The sequence below is a fragment of the Panthera onca genome, chromosome F2, assembly GCF_046562875.1.
Source record: "Panthera onca isolate mPanOnc1 chromosome F2, mPanOnc1 haplotype 2, whole genome shotgun sequence".
NCBI classification, from domain to species: domain Eukaryota; kingdom Metazoa; phylum Chordata; class Mammalia; order Carnivora; family Felidae; genus Panthera; species Panthera onca.
The window spans coordinates 29,401,078-29,424,229 of record NC_138356.1 but is presented as its reverse complement, the minus strand read 5'-3'; the positions used below and the strand labels follow the sequence as shown (position 1 = coordinate 29,424,229).

Below are 23,152 nucleotides of genomic sequence, written 5' to 3'. Positions count from 1 at the left end.
GCAGAAAAAAGGCATTTCCAATGCAAAACAAAGTATAAAATTAAAGTATTAAAAACAAAAATCTTTACTGCTTTTGTTGCAGCAACCCACTACAATACTATACTGAAAGAATGAAAATGTCAATTTCACTTCCAAATCCAAATTTTAGAACAAAATGGAAATTCTAATTCTATAGGTTAGCAGTGGAAATCTTCAATTTTAGATACTAAAGATATGCTTTATTACCAGCTCTCTTCTAAAAACACAACTACCCAGGTGTCTCTGAACAGCAACATATTTCTTCATGATCCTCCCCTGTTTAAAACTGCTAAATTTAACTGCTAAATGGTTGCCCATTTGTTAGAATAGAATACAATCATTTTAGCATGACAAAATACCCTCCATAGTCTATTACCTATTCAAACTTGATTTTTCATTCTGGTCAGCAACCAAATTATCCACTTCTTAGACACATCAATTTCATTTTGTTAATGCTGCTTCCAATTGCAGTGCCTGCAATGCCCTCCCCTCCCTGTTCAACAGCTATTCATTTAACTCAATGAAGTTCAAGAGCCAATTATACAAGCTTCTCCCAACCTTCACAAGTAGAATTTATGACTCCCTTCCTTTACTGTTTCCATTGTAATCTGAACATACTTCTAACATGGTATCTATCATTTTATTGTCGTGTCTGTCTCTTCTTACTAGACTACAAGTTCCTTGATGGCAGAGAAAATGATTTACAGGTTTACCTCCAGTGCCTTGAATGTACCTAATATAAGTAAATTTGAGAAGGAGAAAGAAGCCAATCCTAGATACACTATAAGGTAGTCAAAGACACTACTAAAAAGTCAAACCCAAGGCAAATGAACCAGCTCAATAAACCAAACACAATGAATGTTAGAACCTACATAATATTATACAAAATGCTTCTTTAATGGGCCATAAGTTCATCTTTAAGATTTCTTAGTGAAAACTTTCAGACTTTCTTCCTAAATTGTTAACAACAAACCTTTAAGCCTTATTTTTGCCAAATGCAAAGAAGGCTGGGTAGACTGTCACTTTGTCACTTTTGCTTTAGTTGCTAACCTCAACATATTCTTATTAGTAATTTCAATCAGATCACTGATCTAAATTAAGTATTTACTTTCTAGAAAGGTTAACTAAATTTATAATATATTTAAGTGTATGTTTCAGACTTAGCAAACTTAGAGTTGACAGAATGTGTGATTTAGGCTATGAAAATTTCACAATTGGATAGAAAGTGATCTGAACCAAGATACAGTGGTAATCACTGTTATTAAAGCAATTTTAAAGTCCTCTGGGCCAAATGGTCAAATTCTGTATGAGCTAATCATTGAACTTGCCTCAAAGAAGATAATTACTACTCAAAAAAACCTGTATGCTGCCCCTTACACCCTTATAAATACAGGTATCTCTCCGAAATAGAAGGCTCAGAACAGATTCTGAGAGCATATTTTGACTCTCCCATGAGCAGTCTTAACAACCAACAGCCAATTAACGGTATAGCAAACTTTTTAGGAATGTACTGTAATTCTTTGGTCACTACAGAATTAATGAATCGTACTTTCAGAAAGCATAAGAAAAGTAACACTTAGTGATAGTCTAAAATTTGGCCAACCTCCTCTCAAAAAAAATCCCTCTTTAAAATAAAAAATTAAAAAATTTAAAAAAAAAGGAGGGGTGGAGTTGAAAGGAATAAAAGGAGTGAACTACCCTTAGCCTCAAATTCAATTCTTGCCTGAAGAACTCTAGAACTCTCATTTCATTATTTTTAAGACAGGAGAAAGCCAAAGCAAAGTATTCTTATGAAGCTGTGAAAAAATCTGCCTATGTGAGAAAATCTCAGAATGTTCAAAGAACTGGATAACCAAGTCTCTGAAGGTATGAAATGGAGAAATGGTTTATTCTCTAGAATCAAGATTGATTCCACAAGATAAAGTGCTTTCCAAACTGTCAAAATTGGTAACACTGAAGACACATGAGGTACCAGGCCACACACACACACACACACACACACACACACACACACCCTTACAATTATCTATGATAAATATACACAATGATAATAATGACTAGCATTTACTAAGTGATTATGTGCTGGCATATATACTTTTCATACACAAGGAAATTAGAAATTAACTCCTTTGCCTGCCAAGAAAATAGAGGATTAGGATTCAGGTCCCCTTAACCTTAAACCCAAGAATGCTCTCACAGATTGTGTTATACTGCCTCCTACAGGTAATCAAAGGCTACAGGATAAGAAAAAAAAAACCAAAAAACAAAAACCCCGAATTCTGTCCATAGGAATAACTCATTTCTTGAACAGGTCACTCATATTAACAAGACAGAGATATGTAGGTGGTATCTGGGGTAAACAGCAAGGTTAACACCCACGTTAGAATGAAAACAAAAAAAATCAGGATCAATTCAGAGGGGAAACATCTGAAACTCAATCAAGGGAACCAATATATATATATATACACCCTTAGACACAGGACGTACTTACTAAACTGTATTATCCTCAGCCTAATGAAAGTATGTCCTAAGAGAAAAATGGTATCTTATATCTATAAAAATTTTTGAGGGGGCAAAGGAAAAAGGAAGGGTAAATCAGAGATCAAATTCAGAAAAGATTTTACCTAGGGAATGAATCCCCTGATCCAGATAATGCCTAGGGGAGAAGGTTACACCATACTAAGTCTATCATAAGGTTATCCAACTAATTCTAATTCCCCTTCCTCTGATTTCAGGTTCACTAAGCAGCTAATTATATTTTGCATTCCCATTCAGATTTGCCTAGAGGGACAGACTATGCTGACAAGAAAAGTAAGTGGGTCCACATGTATATTAAGAATATGTATATTCCTTCTCATTGTCTTTTTGTAGTTTTCTGAATAACCAACCTATGATTATTTAGAAAAATATGCTTTCATTTTCACAAGTCCCCCTCCTCCATCATCTTACAAAATAACTTAATATATTACTTAACTCTTTAAAGCCTCTACTTCCACTTCTATAAAATAATATTACTTTGCAGAGTAAGGTGATGTGTGCTCGGCATACATTACAAAAGGAAATGCTAGTTCTATTTCACTCCATTGCCCAAGCTCATAAAGCTAGTAATTGTAGAAAGCTGAGATCCGAACCCAGATTTACTCTAAAATCCATTCTTTTTCCATTACAACATTCTTTATAGGCCCTAGTCCCAGTTGTCATCGAGGACTCTTAAGACTTAGGACAATTTACTTAACCTTTTGGGGCCATATATCTTTAAGTGACCTTCCTTCTAGGGCTTAGGCAACTAAAATTTGTACGAAGACTATTGCCATTCTCCACTGGGCAAAATAACCCTATGCTTTAAAGTTAACTTCTGAGAAACTGCTGTGCTATGGGGGGTTATTGGATAGCGCCTAATTAACTCCAGGGTTGTGAACAGTAAGATCACTCCAATACACACACAGAGACTAGTATCTAAAAGCTGATTTTCTAAAATCAATGAATGGCTACCAATACAAAAAAATGAATTCCATCCACCACATTGGTTGTCCAAAAACTCTTAAATGAGAAGTGCTCAACATCTATTTGGCTTGAAAAGGGATTACCAAAATGTTAAGACTACTATCTTTAGACTGGAAATATTAAAACAAGAAATAACTAAGGTACAGCTTATGTTTTGTAACTAAGGACTTATGTTTTCAAGCAGTTTAGTAAATAAAGTCTCTACCAACCTACTACCTGATAGAAATAACCTCACGTGAAACATCTCTAACATGCTAAGTGTAAAATGAACTGCATTTACAAGAAGGTTTTTAAAAGGGAGGATTAGAGAAAATCTCAGCACAAAAATCTGGGTAGGAGGAAACAAGGAAAAACTACAGTAATTTACCAAAAGCATGCCTTTGGTAAGAAAGTTCAACAGAGATGAATTTAGTAAAATTATTCATGGGGAGTGTTACCCAAATAGCTTGCTCTACATTTACATACTGCTCTCATAATTCACATTATCCTGACCTGATATAAAGAACTTTCTCAGCTGAACGTTTTCCTGAAAGGGTTAGCATCAAAGGTTAAGGAAATTGTTTAATTCATTCTTCAAAGAGTTGCCAGATTTGACTTCCACCAGCATGCTGAAAGACTGAAACATAAGGCAGCTTTTCTAAAATCACAGCTAATAAAATTTTTGACCGCAAAACCAACTTTTTGGGGTTAAAACTTTCAAACTCACTTTATTAAACTTTTAAAAAATTCAATCCCATGGACAAAGAAAGGAGTCATCAAAAAAATGCAGCGCTACGATTAGAAAATTGTCATTCCTTCCCCCCAACCCCCAACACAGATAACTTTTGAAAACTTGTTCCCAGGCTTTCTAAACCCCCACGCACGAGCTCCCTTCAATGCCACAACTGGAATGATGCCTTCACCCAGGAAAGTGTTTTGTTTTGTTTTTTTTTTTTAGCTGATAAATCTTTCCTTTAAAGACCTTAAAAAGTAGGAGGATATACTGTACCTGGGCGTTGGCTTCGTGGAGTTTGTGCTCGGTAGAGACGTGATGTCTCAGAAGAAGGGTTTTCTTGTAGTTTCGGGTCCCTCGCGAAAGCTCATCGTGCCCCACTTGAGGAAGGTCCCCGCTTCCCCCGTCCTCAGGGGTCTTTTGGCACCAGCCGCAAGACATAAGGCCAGTATCCTTGGAATACCGCAGCCAGGGAAAATCTTTGAGCCAAGAGGTCTGGAAGGAGCACTGTAGCTTCTGCATTAGGGACTTGGGCCGCGCGAGCGGGAAGTGCTGGACAGTCTCTCCTTCGCCAGCTCCCACACCGCTGCCCTCCACTTCGTCCCCGCCATCTCCGCCCGACCGCCTGCTGCTGCTGCAGCTGCCGCCTTCCGCCCCGCTGCCGTCGCCCAGGCTCGCCCCCTCCTCCTCGTCCTCGGTGCTGTCGCTCAGGGACGCGCCGTCCTGCATCAACTCCTTCCCCTCCAGCGCGTCCAGCTCCAGATCCACAGCCGCTGGCCCTCGCCCATTGAAATGCCTCAGGGGCCACGCCGAGGTCTCGGGGCGGCCGCGGCTACTGCCATTGTTGCCGAGACCCCCGCCGCCGCCTCCTCCTCGGAAGGCCAGAGTCCGACGGTTCCTTTCCGCTAGCAGGGGGCCCCCCGCGCCACCGCCGCCCAGCGAGGTGGGGCCGCCCGCGTCTTGGGGGAGCAGCAACTCCTTGGTTTCCTCGGCGGCGGCGGCCGCCCCAGCGGAGGCCTCCAGGTCTTGGGGCTCCAGGCCCTCCAATTCCACTTCCTCGTCGGCCCCCCGCCCATTGAGCTGCTGAGGCGCTAGCGGCTGGGGTTGTCTTGGCTGGGGCTGCTGAGGCCAAGCCGAGGCCTCCCCGCCAGCGTTATTGTTCGTGGAACTGCCGCCGCCGCTGCCGCCGCTGGCGGTGACCAACCCGCCTCCTCGGAACGCCAGCGTCCTGCGGTTCATTTCACTGAACGACATGGCGCGCGCCGCCGCCGCCGCCCGGTGCCCCGGCTCGCGCCCGGCCTCGGGCCGCGTCCCGCGCGTTCCCCGCCGCTCCCCCTCGGCTTCGCCCCCGCCCCCACCCCCGGCGTTCCGGTCTCGCGGGGCTCGGCCTCGCCCTCCCGCCCGGCCGCCCGGCTCGCGCTCGCTCCCGGGGCTGCCTCACGCGTCCACCACCGCCCGCCGGGCCGCCGCCTCCGGCCGCCTCCTCGTCCTCCACCCCCGCCCCGCTGTGCTCCGGGCAGCGTCCCGCGCGGAGAAGGGGGCGGGCGGCGGAGAGGTGAGCAGCGAGCCGGGGGCGCGTGGGGCCTTCGAAGTTGAGAGGCGGAGTGCGGGGAGACCCTCCGCTGCCCCCTCTTTAAAGCCGCGCGCACACACCGACCCTCCAAACAGATATCCTTCCTCCGGTGCGCCGAGGAGTCCCGACGCCGCCGCCGGCTTTCCAGGCGCTGAGGGCGAGAGGCACGTTAAACTGCTAGGCTCCGCCACATAACGAACCGACAATAAAGCCGGCGGAGCGTTTCCGTCCGACCAGGCCCTGGCGGAGGTCGAATGGCAAATGAACAACGGACCGTGCGCCCACAATGCACCGGGGTAGCAGTAACCGCTGGAGGGGGAAAGGGTGGGGGCCGGGCTGGGGGAGGGGGGCTGGGCTTGGGGCTGGGCTGGGGTGGGGTGGGGGCGCCAGGGGACCGGGAAAGGGGCTGGGCCGCGCCTCCGGCCTGGGGGCGGGGGTGCGGCCGGGGGGGAAGGAAGTCGGCCGAGGGGCGGGGGACAAAAGGCCGAGCGGCTGGCTGGGGGTCTCGGGGAGGGGGCGGGCGTGTGCGGCCGGGGCCGGGCTACGCGGAGGACAAACAGCTGGCGAGTGTCAGGGTCTGGCCGCCTCCCCGCTGCCCACACGCACCTACCCGCGGCCGGGACGCACATTTTCCTTCTCTCGCCACGAGTTCACCTGGGACTTTAGAAATAACTGTGCGGTGGGAGCTGCGCTCCAGCCTTGTCATTTGCCTAGGGGTGGGTGGCGGTACCCAAGGAAGTGAACTTATTTTGTTCCTTCACAAAGACTGGACCAGGCGGTGCCTTTCACGCGAGGAGGTTACAACCACCGACACCTCCTCGTCTGCAGCATTGTGTGTGCGAGGCACCACCTCAGGCCCAAGGCAATAATCATTTCACAGAAAATGCACCGCCCCGAGTGTCTTATTGCTGTGATGAAATGGAAATTTAAATAAAAGGTCGAACACGTGCGTTCACTGGGAAGTATTGACATGGGTGTTACATCACCACCAGCCAATCAGATAACTCCAGTCGTGTTTATACTTCTACAACCACCTTGTGAGTATTACAGTATGTCATAACGTTATAAATATTAGGCAGGGTTTTCCCCAGGAGCGGGGAGGAGTCTGCTTCTACGGACGTTGTGTGCGACTCCAAGGACTGTGTGTCTTAAGACAAGAATTAATTTTTCAGACTTATTTTTTAATTGTTTACATTGCGTATGGAATTTAGAATGATTAAAAGAACAGATTGGGCTAGAAACGAAACTCATAATCTTGGTCGAGTTTTTCAGAAGAAGGTTTTCCAATTTAGAGCCCTTCTCCTTTTTTTGAAATTTTAGTATGCTAAATTTAGCTAATACTAAAGTGTTTAGACTCGTTTTATTGTTTTAAAATGTGAAATTTTAAATTATTTTTTTTTCAAACCTATTTCAGGTTAAAAAAAGATGTTCTCAAACTATGGCGAGGCTTTTTAACTTTTTTAAGAAATATATTGAAAGTTTAATCACAAACTAATATGAAATATGTTCAAGATAATTACTCTTGAAAAAGGGAAAAAGGACATTTATATGACAGGGTACACTTTTTACATTAATATATGTTAGAATGTGCATTGAAAAAAAATTGGAAATACAAACTCTACAGTTACAAATTATGGTTAGAGGCCTTAATAATCTGCATTAAATATTAATGGGAAATTTTATGTTTAATAAAGAGCATGTGTTACAATTTTTAGGTCCTCAAGTTTGATGATTCTGTTCTTTTGAAATTTCTATTTTTCAAATAAGAAAATTATTTAAAAATTTGAATATATATGTGGAGTAAGGAATATGGTATGTTTCTTCAGATTAGCTTTAAAAAGCAGTTTCCCAGACATATTATAAAATACCATTAATATTAATATTTTTCAATGGCTATACCTATGCATGCACATCCAGACTCATATATGCTATTGATTGTATAGATTTATTCAAAGCAACTTCCACTTAAATTCTCTATAATTTTAGTACCAGTATAAATGAACGGTGTTGTATATGAAACAAAAAAATATTAGTTCTATCTTTTAGATGAAATGTAATTTTAATGTAAAGAATGATACATTAACCTGCCACAAAAAGATTTTGGCTTTGAATTATTTTTCCAGTAATGATCATATTATCACCTATCCATATGGTCACCTGCCCACCAGTGATCAACAGCTTCAAATCCTGATACAAATCCTCAGATTGGCATTGTTGGTGTTTTTTTTTTTTTTTTTCTTCATTTTGTCCTGCTTTGTTTTAGTTATTGGAAAGTCTGAGACAGTAGACTCATGACATTGACCTAATCTGTACCTTGGAGAAGATAGGATTCTGCCTGTTGGGGTACATATAATATGTGCTTCCATGTAATATATGGAAGAATGCTATAACAATACAGTACTTTGTCCTTAATGCATTTTTTCAATTCCAGGCACTTTGCAAATAAATACATTATTTACTGTATTTTAACCACCAGTGCCTCTCCCATAAAAAGAGTTACTAAAGTTAATTGCTCATTAGGATTAAGGTAATGGTAAGTGAAAGTGGGTTTAAGAATTTTTATTTCAACTTTACAAATTATTTTCATTCCAAACTGTTAAATGAACATCTTTGCTTCTTTTCATCTTATATGTTTAGTACATAATAGGAATTTTGCTAGTATTATTTTTGCTTTCTGGTAGCCCTAGAACCACCAAAAATGTTTGAATCCCTACTGGTATGAATTGTGTCAGGACTGTATTTTTCTCAGACATATCTTACCTTATATTTTGTAAAATCCACTTTGTCTTCTGTCTGGAATTATATTTAAACATGGATTAATTGGGAATGAACTTTAGATTCAAATGGTACAAGTAAATGACTTAAATTATAGGACTCTTGAACTCCTAACAGCCAAATAGTGTGAGTGTGTGGTGTATGTATGTGTATGTATTTATATTTTTATTGTTTTTTCTATATAAATATACAGGTCTTCCTGATATATATAAAGAAATATTAAGGTCTTCCTCTAAACCTTAAGGGAGATGGAATCAAAATCAAAGTTCAAGAGGATAGTAATCACAAACGTCTCAAAACAGCTGTATGTATGAGGGAACTTTGAGTAACATAAGGGGATCTCCTGTTCTGTAAATGGAGTTTTTAAGAATTCCCCCACCCCTTCCAGTCTCCTGCTAGCAAGTAGGGATCTGTTCTCCCCTTAGCCCCTACATTTACTGTTGGGGGTTCTACCATATTTAAGGGGATTCCCCCTTATGCTTACCAGGGGAACCCCTCAAGAATGGGGCATTCCCCAACCAATTTATCCCCTAATTTCACTTTAGGCTATGTAAAATTCTGTAGGTTACCTTGATACTGTCTCACTATAACTGCTGTGAGGCTGACATCCTATACCTGGTTCATCTGATCTTTGATAGTCAAACTTGACAGTTACTGCTTTGGTGGGGGCACTTTGCCTCTTTAGTTCTAGGGACAATAGCCTATGATTCTGTCTGTGGGATTGACATGTGTCATCTACCAGATTGAAGTACCTGAGAATGGAGACTATGTGTTACTCACTTTTATAATTCCCTATCCCAATCCATGCTTGGCACATAGTAGGGGATTAGTATATGTTTGTTGAATAATTTATTTTCCCTTGCAGTTTAATTTGGTAGACAACTTTTTCTTCTGTTTCTTCTTTTTTTCTTTCCTTAGCTGAGTAAAGATATTGAACTAATGTTTCCATCGAATTTACATTAAAAACAATAATCATATACATACAATGGAATATTATTCTGTCCTAAAAAAGGAGGGAAATCTTGCCATTTGTAACAATAGGTTGAAACTGGAGGACATTATGGTAAGTGAAATAAGCTAGACACAGAAGGAAAAATATTGCATGATACCACCTCTATGAGGTATTTAGTTAAACTCATAGAAGCAGAAAGTAGAGTAATTGTTGCCAGAGATTGGGGAGAGAGGGAAATGAGAGGTATTAGTCAAAGGGTGCAACATTTCAGTTATATAAGGTGAATAGTCTTAAAGATCTCCTGTATAGCATAGTGCCTGTATTTAACAATACTGTACTGTATACCTAAAATTTTGCTAAGAAGGTGGGTCTTAAATGTCTGTATCACAAAAAAAGTAATAATAAAGTGGGCAGTAGAAAACTTTGGAAGGTGATGGATATGTTTATGGAATAGATTGTGGTGATGGTTTCACAGGTGTGTATTTATCTCCAATTTGTATACATTCAATAGTACTGTGGGTGGCCTGGCTGGCTCAGTCAAAAAAGCATAGGACTCTTGATCTCAGGGTCATGAGTTCGAGCCCCATGTTGGGTGTAGAGATTACTAAAAAAAAAAAAAAAAAAGTAAACTTAAAAAAGAAATAAAAGCTTTAAGAAATATATGTACAGCTTTTTGTATGTCAGTCACACCTCAAGAAAGGGGTTTAAGCCAAAAAAGCAATGATGTTTATGTAGTTGAATGTAAATCATATTTTCTATATAGCTTACAGTGAATTATGAACAGTTTACACACCTTCCTTTTGTTTTTTTTTGTTTTTGTTTTTTTAATTTATTTTTGAGACAGAGAGACAGAGCATGAACAGGGGGAGGGTCAGAGAGGGAGACACAGAATCTGAAACAGGCTCCAGGCTCTGAGCTGTCAGCACACAGCCTGACAGGGGAGGGGGGGGGGGGGGGGCTCAAACTCACAGACCGCCCCTACACACCTTCCTTTTGAATGAAATCAAGATGGGTATTATTATCCTTATTTAAAAGATGAGGAAACTCAAGTACAAAAGGGTTAACCAACTTGCTCAAGGTTATTGGATGAAGCAAAAGTTATATTTGTAAGGTTGAAGACAATCTCTAGTCTAAGGCACCCGTAGCTACTAAAACACCACTATACACTGTGTAATCACAGGGTACACTAAATTTTAAACTTTTTTCATACTTTATACATGCTCATGGCAGAAAAAAATAAAAGATCACTCATTATTTCCGGTACCAAAACTAACCACTGTCGTGTAAATACAATCTTACTCTTCTGTGCCTAGCTAAAATTGTTTTTTGGTGTTTATGTATTACATCTTAGCATATTTGTGCTTATGTTTATTAATATGTTTTAATATGATTAAATATTTTTAGTGTCATTTTAATGGCTATGGATATACCATAATTGATGTAATCAGTCTTCTGGTGTTGAACTTATCATTGCTTACAGTTTTTTGGTCATTATAAATAATTCTTTAGTGAATATCCTTGAAACTAAAACTTTGTGTCTATTATTTCTTTAAGATAAATCCTAAAAGAGGAATTTCTCATAAAAGGAAAAATTTTAATAAAGTCAGTATCATTTGTCCTCCAGAAATGCTCATGAAAATGTAAAAAGTACCAAAAGAAAATACAATTAGGGATGTATTTTTATAATATTGGACAGTGAAAGACCTAGTTCTAAGTAGAACACAAAAGCAAGAGCCTTAAAGAAAAAGGCTGACTGGGCACCTGGGTGGCTCAGCCCGTTAAGCATCAGACTTTGGCTCAGGTCATGATCTTGGGTGCAAGCCCCATGTTGGGTGTTGTGCTGACAGCTCAGAGCCTGGAGCCTGCTTCAGATTCTGGGTCCTGCCTCTCTCTCAATGCCCCTCCCCTGTTCATGCTCTGTCTCACTCTGTCTCTCAAAAATAAATAAATGTTAAAAAAAAAATTTTAAAGAAAAAGGCTGACAGAACTAACTATATAAATTTTAAAACTTTTTTTTTTAATAATAAAGATTTTTTTTAAGTGAACTAGGAAAAAGAAATCTGGGGTATATATGGCAGACAAAGGCTTAATACCACTAATAAGCAAAGGTCTCTTATAAATCAATAAAATAAACACATATCTAGTAAAAGAAAAAAATGTGCAAAGGACATAGAAATCTATATAAGAAGAAGGGTGCCTGTGTGGCTCAGTTGGTTAAGTGTCTGACTTTGGCTCAGGTCATGATCTTGGTTCATGGCTTTGAGCCCTATGTCAGGATCTGGGGAGCCTGGAGCCTGCTTCCGATTCTTCGTGTCTCTCTCTGTCTCTTTCTCTCGCTCTCTACCCTTCCCCCACTCACACTCTGCTTGTCTCTCTCAAAAAATAAACATTAAAAAAATTTTTTTAAAACTATGTAAGAAATACAAGTAAGTAATAAATGTATGGGAAGATGTGCAGACTTGACCAGTAATCAGAGGAGTGTGCATAAAAAACACCAATGAATAAGTAATTTTTTAATCCATTAGAAGTATAGCAAATTAATATAATTAGAAATGTAAATAGGAATAGCTTAACATTAGGCTGGCTATATGTATCAAAACAAAAAAATATATGTATCTTTTTACCCAGCAATTTCCTTTCTAGAAATTTATCCTAGACAGGTTTATTAAGATGTCTGTGCAAGGATATTCACTGTAGCACTGTTTATAAGCCTAAAAAACTTGAGCTTCCATCCTGTGGGGTTGTTTACATACATTATGGCACACACTTATCATGAATTATTCACTAGCCATTAAAAAGGTTCATATGGCATTTTATAAGTCCAAGGCTTGTTGTTGAGTGAAGAAAGCAATATATTAACACATATAATGGGAATAATTAATTCCTCCTATTAATATTTATTGATAGCCATGGTCCCTAGAATGTATATGTAAGTTCATATGTGAATACTAGCATGGAGAGTAGTTTTAAAAGATTCACCAGAATGGGGACAATACTTATCTCAGTCAGTAGTTGAACTTCAGTTTCTAAAAAACTTTCTTAACACATTTTCTGTACTGCTTTATAGTGAAAATATAACTTATATTGGGTGTATAATCAAAAAAATCAATGAAGCTATTTTCATTTGGGGAGAAAAAGTTAACATCAATAATCAATGACAAACTTTTTCCCAGGACTTCTGGGAAGGTGTACTGTTCATTTTTCTTTTTCTATACTCACTGTGAACCCATTTTGCTTTGCTCCTAAAAAATAAACACAAAATATTTAAAAGCTAAAAAAACAGTGTTTCTTTTCTTAGAAAATCCCAATCCCTTTAAAACCTGATTTTTCAAAGTCTGAAGTTTATATGCAAATGTTCAGAGAAGAGTCTATCTCAGTAAACCATACATTCTTGCCCTGCCCTCTAATCCATTTCAACTGTGAAGCCAGTAATCTTTTCAGAATGCAAATCTTATCCTATCACCCCACCCACAATCACGCTTAAAACCCTACAAAGGTTTCAATTATTTTCTGTTTGTCTACATGTAAAAACACTTTCTAAATGCCTGTAGAGTCCAGCAAGATCTGGCTGCCTTTCATACTCTAGCCTCATCTCATGCCTGGCTCCCCCTGCCTCTAACACTCTCCTCTAGAAGGTAGCCTTTTTCTGTTCTTCATGTTTGCTTTGATACCTGTCTGGCCTTTGTAGAAGCTGTTGTTCTAGGTCAGTAATGCTTTTCCCTCCTTTCTCCTAATTAACCCACATTCATCCTTATATCACTTCCTCAGGGCAACTTTCCCTAACCAGCCCCCCCCACACACCCAACATTCATATATGCTATTGAAGATTCTTCTAGTATTTTTTTTTAACTCTCCTTCACAGCACTTGTCATAATTGTAGTTTTTAAACATGTGTAATTATTTGATTCTTGCATGTTCCCCCAATAAACCGAAAACTCCATGAGGTCAAGGACTCTTTCTGGCTTGACTCAATAGTGTGTAGAAACAGTGACTATGACATCGCAGATAATTAGTAAGGATTTGTTGAATGAATCATATATGAATGTGCAAATTTTCAAATACTAAGTATGCACAACCTTGAACTTTCAACAAAAGACTAAAACATAGATCAAAATGAACTACTAGAACAGAAATACAATAGGTGTTAAGTGTTGATAATACGTACATGCTATACAGTGTAAGACATTTTTATAAAGTGTACAGTTGTAGGAAGATTGTTTTGAAGTTTTTAAGAACTAAACTACTAGGTCTTTAAAAATACAAAAAAATGAAATGTTTTATCTGTGAAGTTTTGCTTTTAATTAAAAATATTTGAAAATTTAGGGGTGCCTGGCTGGCTCAGTCGGTAGAACAGATGACTCTTGATCTCAGGGTTGTGAGTTCAAGCCCCATGTTGGGCATGGAGTGTACTTAAAAACTCATTATTTATTTATTTATTTATTTATTTATTTATTTATTTAAAAAATTAGGTAGTATCATTTATTTTTTAAAATTTTTAAAAAATATTTATTTTGAGAGAGAGTGTGAGCAGGGAAGGGACAGAGAGAGAGAGAGAGAGAGAGAATTCCAAGCAGGCTTTGTGCTGCCAGCACAGAGCCTGACACAGGGCTTGAACCCATGAACCATGAGATCATGACCCAAGCTGAACCAAGGCTCAGCTGACTGAGTCACCCAGGTGCCCCTAGGTGAGTACTATGTAAAAAAATATTTGAAATTCAGAATTTAATGATAGCTAACCATTTTGTCATTGCAGTTTCTTTGTCTTTTAATTGATCACAAATAAGAGTTCACTGTACTCAGATGAAGTAAAAAGTAAAAGGCCTTCTTTGTATGTATGACTTGTACAAAAATAGATCATGTTTACAATATGAATTTTTATATCGACTGTAAAGAATGAGAACAATAAAGTAGGAGCAGAGGCTTAATATTTATTTTTATTGAACCCTGAATTATTAAAACCACATAAACATTATCAATTTTTGTAGGAGGTCTATCTCAAATATTTAGTGTACAGATAACTGGTTCACAAATTCATTTCCCCGATAGGTTGATTAATTAGGCTCTGATCAGTAGCCACAGATTTCACACTAATCCACCTCTTTCATAAGTTTACAAATACAAACCGGTTCCCTTCAGAAGGACCAGGTGAGAAAACATGGAAGAGAGAAAGATGCCAAGGTCCTAAAAGTACAGTGCTGGGGCTCCTGGGTGGCTCAGTTGGTTGTGTCCAACTCTTGATTTCAGCTCAGGTCAGGATCTCATGGTTCATGAAATTGAGAGCCATGTCAAGCTCTGTGCTGACAGCTCAGAGCCTGCTTGGGATTCTCTCTCTCCCTCTCCCCTGCCCCTGCTCTGGTGAGCTCTCTCTCTTTCTCTCAAAATAAATAAATAAACATTAAAAAAAAAAAAAAGGTACAGAATCCGAAGAAGGCTGCAGGTCCTGAGCTGTCAGTACAGAGCCTGACCTCAGGACTCGAACTCGCCAACCGTGAGATCACAACCTGAGCAAAAGTCAGACACTTAACTGACTGAGCCACCCAGGCGCCCCTAAAGCAGGACTGTCTACACAACTTCACATAATGATTTCACAGAGGGCTTAAAAATTGCAAATAAGTTCCTTCCCCCAGAATTTGGAGGTAGTGTCAAGGTCAGAAAATACCACACTTTGAAACTAAAGCTAATAGAATTAATATACTTTCAGGTATATTCCTGTGCTCTTCAAACTGGAGTATGCTCAGCTCGAGGTTTCCAAGGAATATCTAAGAACTATGTAACCAGCATGTAGTTTTGTTTTGTTTTTTTTAAGAGAATTAGTTGTCGCCCTTTAAATTTCCATATGCACTATTTTTCTAAAACTGAGCCGCTAGAGAGCCCGCCCCCCATTGGTTTTCTGGTCCTACCTCCACCTTGCACAAACCTTTCTCCCCCTTCACCAAACAAAACAAAACAAAACAAAACAAAAACAAACCCCCCAAAAACAGAAAACAAAAAAAAAGCAAACACATTTTACCCATCCCTAATATTAACTGTGTTATATTGCCCCAGGATGGAAAAGGGACACCAGACACAGAAAGTAAAATGTCCCTAATTACTTGGTAGCTATCCTTGTACAAATGTTTTTCAGCTTTTCCTTTAAACAAAAATGAAGACGGACCTAACTAAAGTGTCAGCTAATCATTAAAAATAGTTTTCAACAATAGATCACTAAGGGTTTTTTGCAAGTAACTTCAAGGAGTTTAAAGAATTTGTGACGTAGTTAAAACCCCTTCTATTTCCCTCATCTATAATTTTTTGTGAACAAATATTCTCAGCACGTCTTAAAAAGAAGAAAAAAGGGAATAAAATGTATGACAAACTATTTCTCATCCTAGCAAACAAATTCTTACCACATTAATTAGTTGAAGAAACTCAGCTAATTAAGAAATGTATTTTAGTAAATGTTTATGTCATGTTTAATATCAATATATTTATGTTGCTTTGACCAAATGTGCACTAGTAATTATAAAGGTAACTCATTTCAGGATATTTTATACATTTAGGGTTATAGAAATTTTGAAATTAAGTTTTAATTGATAATGGACTTCTGAGTATAAGTGTCATATTATAAAACTGTGAATAATGATGGGTATCAGTTGCAGTATACAGATTCCATTGAATGGATTTCCTCCCTTCCTTCCTTTCTTTTTTTTAAGTAGGCTTCACATCCAGCTCAGAGCCCAATGAGCAGCTCGATCTCAGGACCTGAGCTGAGATGAAGAGTCAGATGCTTAACCAACTGAGCCACCCAGTTACCCTTGAATGGATTTTTCTAAGAAGATATTTTATTTTGTAGTGTCAATATCTATCACATGCCAGAAATGACATTCATTACAATAATTTGAATTTACAATGAAAATATCTCAAGTGATATCTTAGAAATGTATGAAAGGGTACCTAGTATTTTAAAATTATTTTGGGGGGGGGGACACTGATCTAGTTCAGTGTGTCCCAAATGCTAATTTTCACCAGTTGGGAAAGAAAAAAAAAATAATAACCTAGAAAATTTTTCATAATGTTAAATTTGTTCAATTTAAAAGGCTATTATTTTAAATTATATCCTTTCTCATGGTTTAGAGTTAAGGTATATTTTAAAATTGTGATGTTAACAAATGGTGGCTTTATTTTTAATGTTTTTTGCTTCATTGCTTCCTAAAATGTTTTTAAAAAGTTATTTTTATTAACTCACAAGATTCAAAATCCTGAGAGAAACACCAGTCTAGTAGAATGTAAATAGGAATGTTTATTTTATAAAACAGAATATTCTGGACTTATTGAGGAATGGAGATATTCATTTTACTACCTAGTTTAGTGAACGTAACCAACAAGCATTTTAAAGACATGTTTTGAATTTCTACTGTGTACCAAACACCAGGATTTAATAGGTAAATAAGATTGTCCCAACCCCCAAGCAACTCCCATTTCAATGAAGGAGAGGAACATGTAAAATTAATAATTATAATGGTTAAGTGTTGATAGAGATATGTACAAATTGCTGTGGAAACATGGAGGACAGAATGATTATTGCTGGTTTTAAAAATTGAATTGCTAGGGAATATAGATGAAAGCATGAATTTTACCAAAATATAAGGAAAATTATCCTAGAAGTAAGAACATTTTAAGTAGTTCAAGTGTGTTTGGACTATAGAAATGCTTGAGGTGAGATTTGAAAAGAAAGAAGGGGGAGAGACCAATACAAAATTTGTTTTTTCTCCTGAAGCAATGGCAAGACTGAAAGATTTTTTAAGCAAGGAAATGACTAAATCAGATACTTCTTAATACCATCTAATTCCTAATTACAGGCTCATCCAACAATCTGATCTTTAATTTGGCCTCCTATGTAGATTCATTCACTAGGAAGAAATTCTCTTAGTAAACAAGCTAAGTTCTCCTTCCAGATAAATGTTCTATTGAAAAATAATTGGCAATCTATTCTGAGTTGGCTTGAGATAGTATCCAAACTCTAATGTATTTAAAATATAGTGAACAAGCCCAGTTTGGGAATGCCCAAACCTGAGTAGCAGATCTGAGAAAATACTACTGAGATCAACAAATTATTTCTACTTCTTCAAGTCCTGCTTGAAAAGCTAGTGGGAATTCTGAAGACTTTCTCTGTAGTAACCTGAAGATTAAGTATCTATCAGCCTCCTACATGTAGTAAAAATTCAGTAGTCATGATGACAATAACTTCATAAAAGATGGTAATGATAATTTAAAAATCCTTAACACAACTTCCAGAAATGAAGGTGAAGCTCTTCCGAACATTCGTGATCAACCAACATAAAATTCATCTTGAACTTTGATATATTACTCTTGCAACAAGACCCATAAAGAATGGCTATGCCACTATACCTCTGTTCGCAAAAGGAGTTGACCAGACAGTGTAGGTGGAGAAGGAAAAACTCAGAAGCACTTTTGGATAAACTGCTCAAAGTAGTTGCACTACTTACAATGGCTCAGCAGAGTCTTCTGCATGAACAAAGACAGTGAACGTGAGTGAGGTAAGTTGTTTTCTTTTCGGTGAAGTGAGAATCAATTAATTAATTTTGGCTTGATAAATTTTTTTGACTGCTCTGAGATACATTCCCCTAGGCCAGTCACAGTCAGTGTTGTACTGTGCAAAGTTATTATGCCTCACTGGTCAGTGGAACAATTAGGCTCACTGAACAAGTACAATTCAGGTCCAGCCTACTTTTTTCTTCTGTTTAAGTAACCTGACCTAACAACCGTGGGATTCTGTTGTTGACTCTTAAATATTTCAGGATTTTCAGGTTTGCTCAAGAGACACAAATGATCAATTCATGATTCAGAGACTTCTTCCTGCTCATGTGCTCAGTGTTACATTAATTAATACATTAATGTCTCCAAAGGTATCCACAAAATGTTGGGCATATAGTTTTACTGTAGAGGATTTAACTTTTCAACTTGTGAGTCTTGGGAAAATTACCCAATATCTTTAGAGCCTGTTTTTCCCATTTCTAAATGGAGTTAATAATAGAAAGGTAGTAACCTGGTAAGTCTGTTGTGCAAATTTGATGAAAGTATATATGTAAAGCACTTAGATCAGTGCTTACCAAATATAAATCAACAAATTAATTTATTCAATTTTTCCAACACTGCATGCCAGGTAGTAGAGATAAGTACTAGAGATAAAATGGTGAACAAGAATAAACAGTTCCTGCTCTCGTGAAGCTTACAATCTAATGGAGGCGGTTGATAATCAAATCATCACAAAAACAAATACAAAGAAGAGAAGAAGGAAACAAATGGGCTTTTAGAAATAGAAAGGTTAGACTTGGTTTTTGAGGGTAATCAGAGAAGATTTCTCCAGGAAAGTGGTATCTGAAGGATGATTAAAAGTTAACTTGGTGAAATGGAGAAGAGAGACGGCTTTCCAGTCTGTGCTGAGGCCTGCAGAACAATGTGTCATCACGGGTTTGAAGGACAGAAAGCAATCCTGACTGCCTGGAGCAATTGAAGGGGAGCAGGATGTGAGAATAGGTGAATTTGAGATGCATGGATGTGATCCATTGAATATCAGTTTTAAGTTTGTCTTTTTGATAAGAACAATGGGAAGCTGCTGAAGAGCTTTTAAATGAGGTGGGAGGAAGGGACAGCGTGAAGTACCATGATTAGATTTGGATTTTGAGATCCTTTTGGCTGTAGAAAATGGATAAGAAGAAGACCAAAGGATATAGGGGCTGTTATAAGACGTGATGAAAACTTGGACTCAGCTAATAATGGTAAAGTTGGAGAGAACTGGACAAATTTAAGAAATAGCTAGGAAGAAAATCTTATATATATAAATTGGGGATGGATTGGATATGGGGATTAAAAGAGAGCAAAGTGTGGAGGATGACTCTTAAGTGTCCACTATTCACTAAGCAGGTAACATCAGAAGAGCAAGATTTGGGAGTAAAGTTATGAATTCATGTTTTGGAAATTTCATTTTGAGATTCTTTTGAGGTATTTAAGAGGACATGTTAGGTAGGCCAGAGCCCATAGAATATACATGACATGTATATTTTTCTTCTGTTTAAGTAACATGCACATACATATATGTTGTTTGTGGATAGGTGATGACTTTCTCACCTGTAAAGTGAGCACACTACCTGCCTCAGTATTGTAAGAAATGAGTTCAAGAGGCTGCACATAAAGTGTCTAAATATGTATCAATAATTGTGCCAGGCTAAGAGATTGAGGAAAAGGCACTAGTACGGTAATGGGAAAGTGATATGGAAATGCCAGAGGAAATGCTGCAAGAAGTGTCAGACGAACAGCAGCCTGAGGCTAGTGTGATAAACACAATAGTCTGATATATACCACTTTTGAAGGTTGATCATTAGATTCTGTTAGTAAGCTACTTAAATGTTTTCTAAATGAGCAATTACTGAACCTGAAGTCTGGAAACGCTCTTATTAATACTGACTACAACATTAAGTTATTCAAGGCAAGTTTTCATGGAAATTCATGAGCATTTATTCATGGCCACTAGTCCAATGTGGTAAGGTCAATGAAAAATTCCTAGAACTGAAGCTGAACCAGAGAAAGAAGGAGATAAGTGTGTTCTAGGAAGAGTGAATAATACAGAGACTTAAAAAAAGCACAGACTTGTAAAGACAGAGTGGGATGAAAGGGGTGAAATTATCTTGGAATTAATAACATTTGGTGAGTGACAAGGATGATATTGGATAGGTTAAGGGATAAAATGATGGAAAGCAAGTAAATGATGGGGTCTGTCAGAAAATTGTAAGCAGGGAAATGACTGGACTTGCTTTTTAATATTTATTTATTTATTTATTTATTTATTTATTTATTTATTTATTTAAATCTTTTGTTTAAGTTTATTTATTTATTTTGGAGGAGAGAGAACATGTGCGCCCATGAGTGGAGAAAGGGCAGAGACAGAATCCCAAGTGGGCCCTGTGCGGACAGAGCCCGATGTAGAGGTCGATCTCACAAACCTGTGAGATCATGACCTCAGCTGAAACCAAGGTTCAGAACATCATATAGACCAGAGAATGGAATTGAAGACTGGAGAGACAGGGTTATCAGTTATGACAGTTGAACAAGTAAAAGACAGAAGCCTGATGTCCAGGAGGCCATTTACAAAGTGGTCTGGATTAGAGATATAGAGAAAAAGATATATAGATGTATGTTGGGGATTATCAGCTTATACTAGGTAATTTAAATCGGAGTAGATGAAATAAATTAAGGACAACATATAAAGTGAAAAGAGATAAAGAATTTGAAGAGGACCCTGTGAAACAGCATCATTTAAGGAATAGGTACAATAAGAGGATCCTGGGGGTGCCTGGGTGGCTCAGTTAGTTAAGCATCCAGCTCTTGATTTCCACTCAGGTTATGATCTCACACTTTGTGAGATCGAGCCCCCTGTATGGCTCTACACTGACAGCATTGGGCCTGCTTGGGATTCTCTTTCTGCCCCTCTCCTGCTCACACATGTGCGTTCTCTCTCTCTCTCTCAAAATGAATAAGTAAACATTAAAAAAATAATAAGAGGATCCTGAGGTCTCTTATCCAATGATCCTCATTCTTAAAAGTTCTTCTTTATGTCTAACTTAGGTATATCATGCTGTATTCAAAGTCTGTTTCCTCTGTCCACTCTCCAGTTGAGATAGAAAGCAGCTGTTCATCATCTTGTATATAACAACCCTTCCTCTGCTTGAATACTGTTATTAAGAAACCTGGTAGTCTTCTCTAACTTAGGCTAAATAATTTCTAGCTCCCATCTTCCCAACCCTTTAATCATCTCTGTGACTCTCAAATCCCTTCCACTTTCTCCACATCCTTCTTTAGCTGTGGAGTCCGTTGCTAGATGTGCTTTTGAGATTCACTTTGAGGATCATGGAAGAATTTTCTTAAATTTTTATATGGTAACTGTATGTATCCCAGTGCTATGCTTGGACTTCATGTCAAATACAGGATTTCTAGTAAACCAATTATTTTGGCTATTTATGTGTAACCGGCTAAATTTTTGTATTTATTGTTAACATTAAATCCATGTTGATTGTGACATTTCAAAGAGATTATTCTCAATACCTTTAGGTGATTGAATGAAATAAGTTTATCTGCCTTGGTTTCAGTTTGGGTAGGAGGTAAAAGCTCTGTACTCCATGTACTTGCATAGGGTGACATAGATGAAGCATCTGTTCTTTTTCATCTCCCCTTTCTTGGTTAAACTGTAGAGTCAGATTAAACCGTTAGTGTGAAGGATCCTCAGTTATTTCACATGTCTATCTCCCCTACTCCACTGTGAGCTCCTTGAAGAAGGAACACAGTTCTGGTTATCTTTATATTCTCAGTTCACTTTTTTATCTCAAGGAAAATCACACTTGATGCCTGCCTTAAGTCAAATGTGAAAAAGGAAGGTCTTGACCAGCAGTAGCACTCAAGTTCCTTCTTACTTGTCAGCTCCAGTTGACTGGTGGTAATTTAATTACTGCTTAGCAATGTGATTAGAAAGATTCTGAAGCAGGGTCCTAGATCATGAAAAAATGTTGTGGCAAATTAGAATTTTCGAAAATTAGAACTGTGAATTGCTATATCAAATTGTTTACCTTGGACATGGGACATAGGAAAGGAGGCACAGGTAGCCTGTATTTGCCATTAAAAGCAACAGGAGCTATGGCTTCATTCCGATACAGTGCCTTAGTGCCAGACAAGTAATGGACTGCTTCTGTGAGAAAGAAAATAGCACTTTGTTCAGTTTATAGATCATAGTGAAAACAACAGAAAATCTCAGAGGTCATGGCTCCACTTAAAACACACACACACACACACACACATACACACACACACACACACACACACACCATGGAAAGAGCCCAAATGTCCATCAATGGATGACTGGATAAAGAAGATGTGGTATATATATACAATGGAGTATTGCTCGGCAATCAAAAAGAATGAAATCTTGCCATTTGCAACTATGTGGTTGGATCTAGAGGGTATGCTAAGCAAAATTAGTCAGTCAGAGAAAGACAAATATCATATGACTTTACTCATATGAGGACTTTAAGAGACAAAACAGATGAACATAAGGGAAGGGAGACAAAAAAAATGTAAAAACAGGGAGGGGGACAAAACATAAGAGACTGTTAAATATGGAGAACAAACAAAGGGTTACTGGAGGGGTTGTGGGAGGGGGGTTGGGCTAAATGGGTAAGGGGCATTAAGGAATCTACTCCTGAAATCATTGTTGCACTATATGCTAACTAACTTGGATGTAAATTAAAAAAAAATAAAATGAAACACACACACACACACACACACACACACACACACACACACACACAACTATTCACCCACTCATTTTGCCCAGTTGCATAAAGGCTGTCTTTAGTAGCTCTTGGAAAGTGTGTCAGTGCTAATCTGCATGGTTTCCACACATGATCCTGAAATGTCATTGTAAGAGTTTTATTCATGTTCTTTCCTTGAAGCCTGCACAGAAAATAGTTTTGATTTAACTTAAAAGTCAACAAAAATAATAGAGTTGCTTTTAACTAATCAAAGAATTCAGCTGCTACTTTAAAAGTTCCACAAGAAATCAATATGTTGG

At 38.4% G+C, this 23,152-nt stretch overlaps 1 protein-coding gene and 1 long non-coding RNA gene across 3 annotated transcripts in view; one reads left to right on the top strand and one right to left on the bottom strand.

The window, feature by feature from the left end:
* Window positions 1-6,513, bottom strand: part of ZBTB10 (zinc finger and BTB domain containing 10) — a 37,067-nt gene extending 30,554 nt beyond the window's left edge. Inside the window, exon 1 of one of the 2 annotated variants that reach the window (XM_060610785.3) lies at window positions 6,418-6,513. In XM_060610785.3, the coding sequence (XP_060466768.1) occupies window positions 6,418-6,513 (96 nt within the window). Of the gene's footprint in view, window positions 1-4,510; window positions 5,599-6,417 lie in introns of those variants that run through there. The other variant, XM_060610784.3, reaches the window with a different exon arrangement.
* Window positions 6,514-6,649: 136 nt separating this feature from the next.
* Window positions 6,650-23,152, top strand: part of LOC132664225 (uncharacterized) — a 239,695-nt gene continuing 223,192 nt past the window's right edge. The window contains exons 1-4 of the long non-coding RNA XR_013553356.2: window positions 6,650-6,844; window positions 8,776-8,886; window positions 9,501-9,645; window positions 17,809-18,071. This is a non-coding gene — a long non-coding RNA (uncharacterized LOC132664225). The remainder of the gene's footprint in view (window positions 6,845-8,775; window positions 8,887-9,500; window positions 9,646-17,808; window positions 18,072-23,152) is intronic.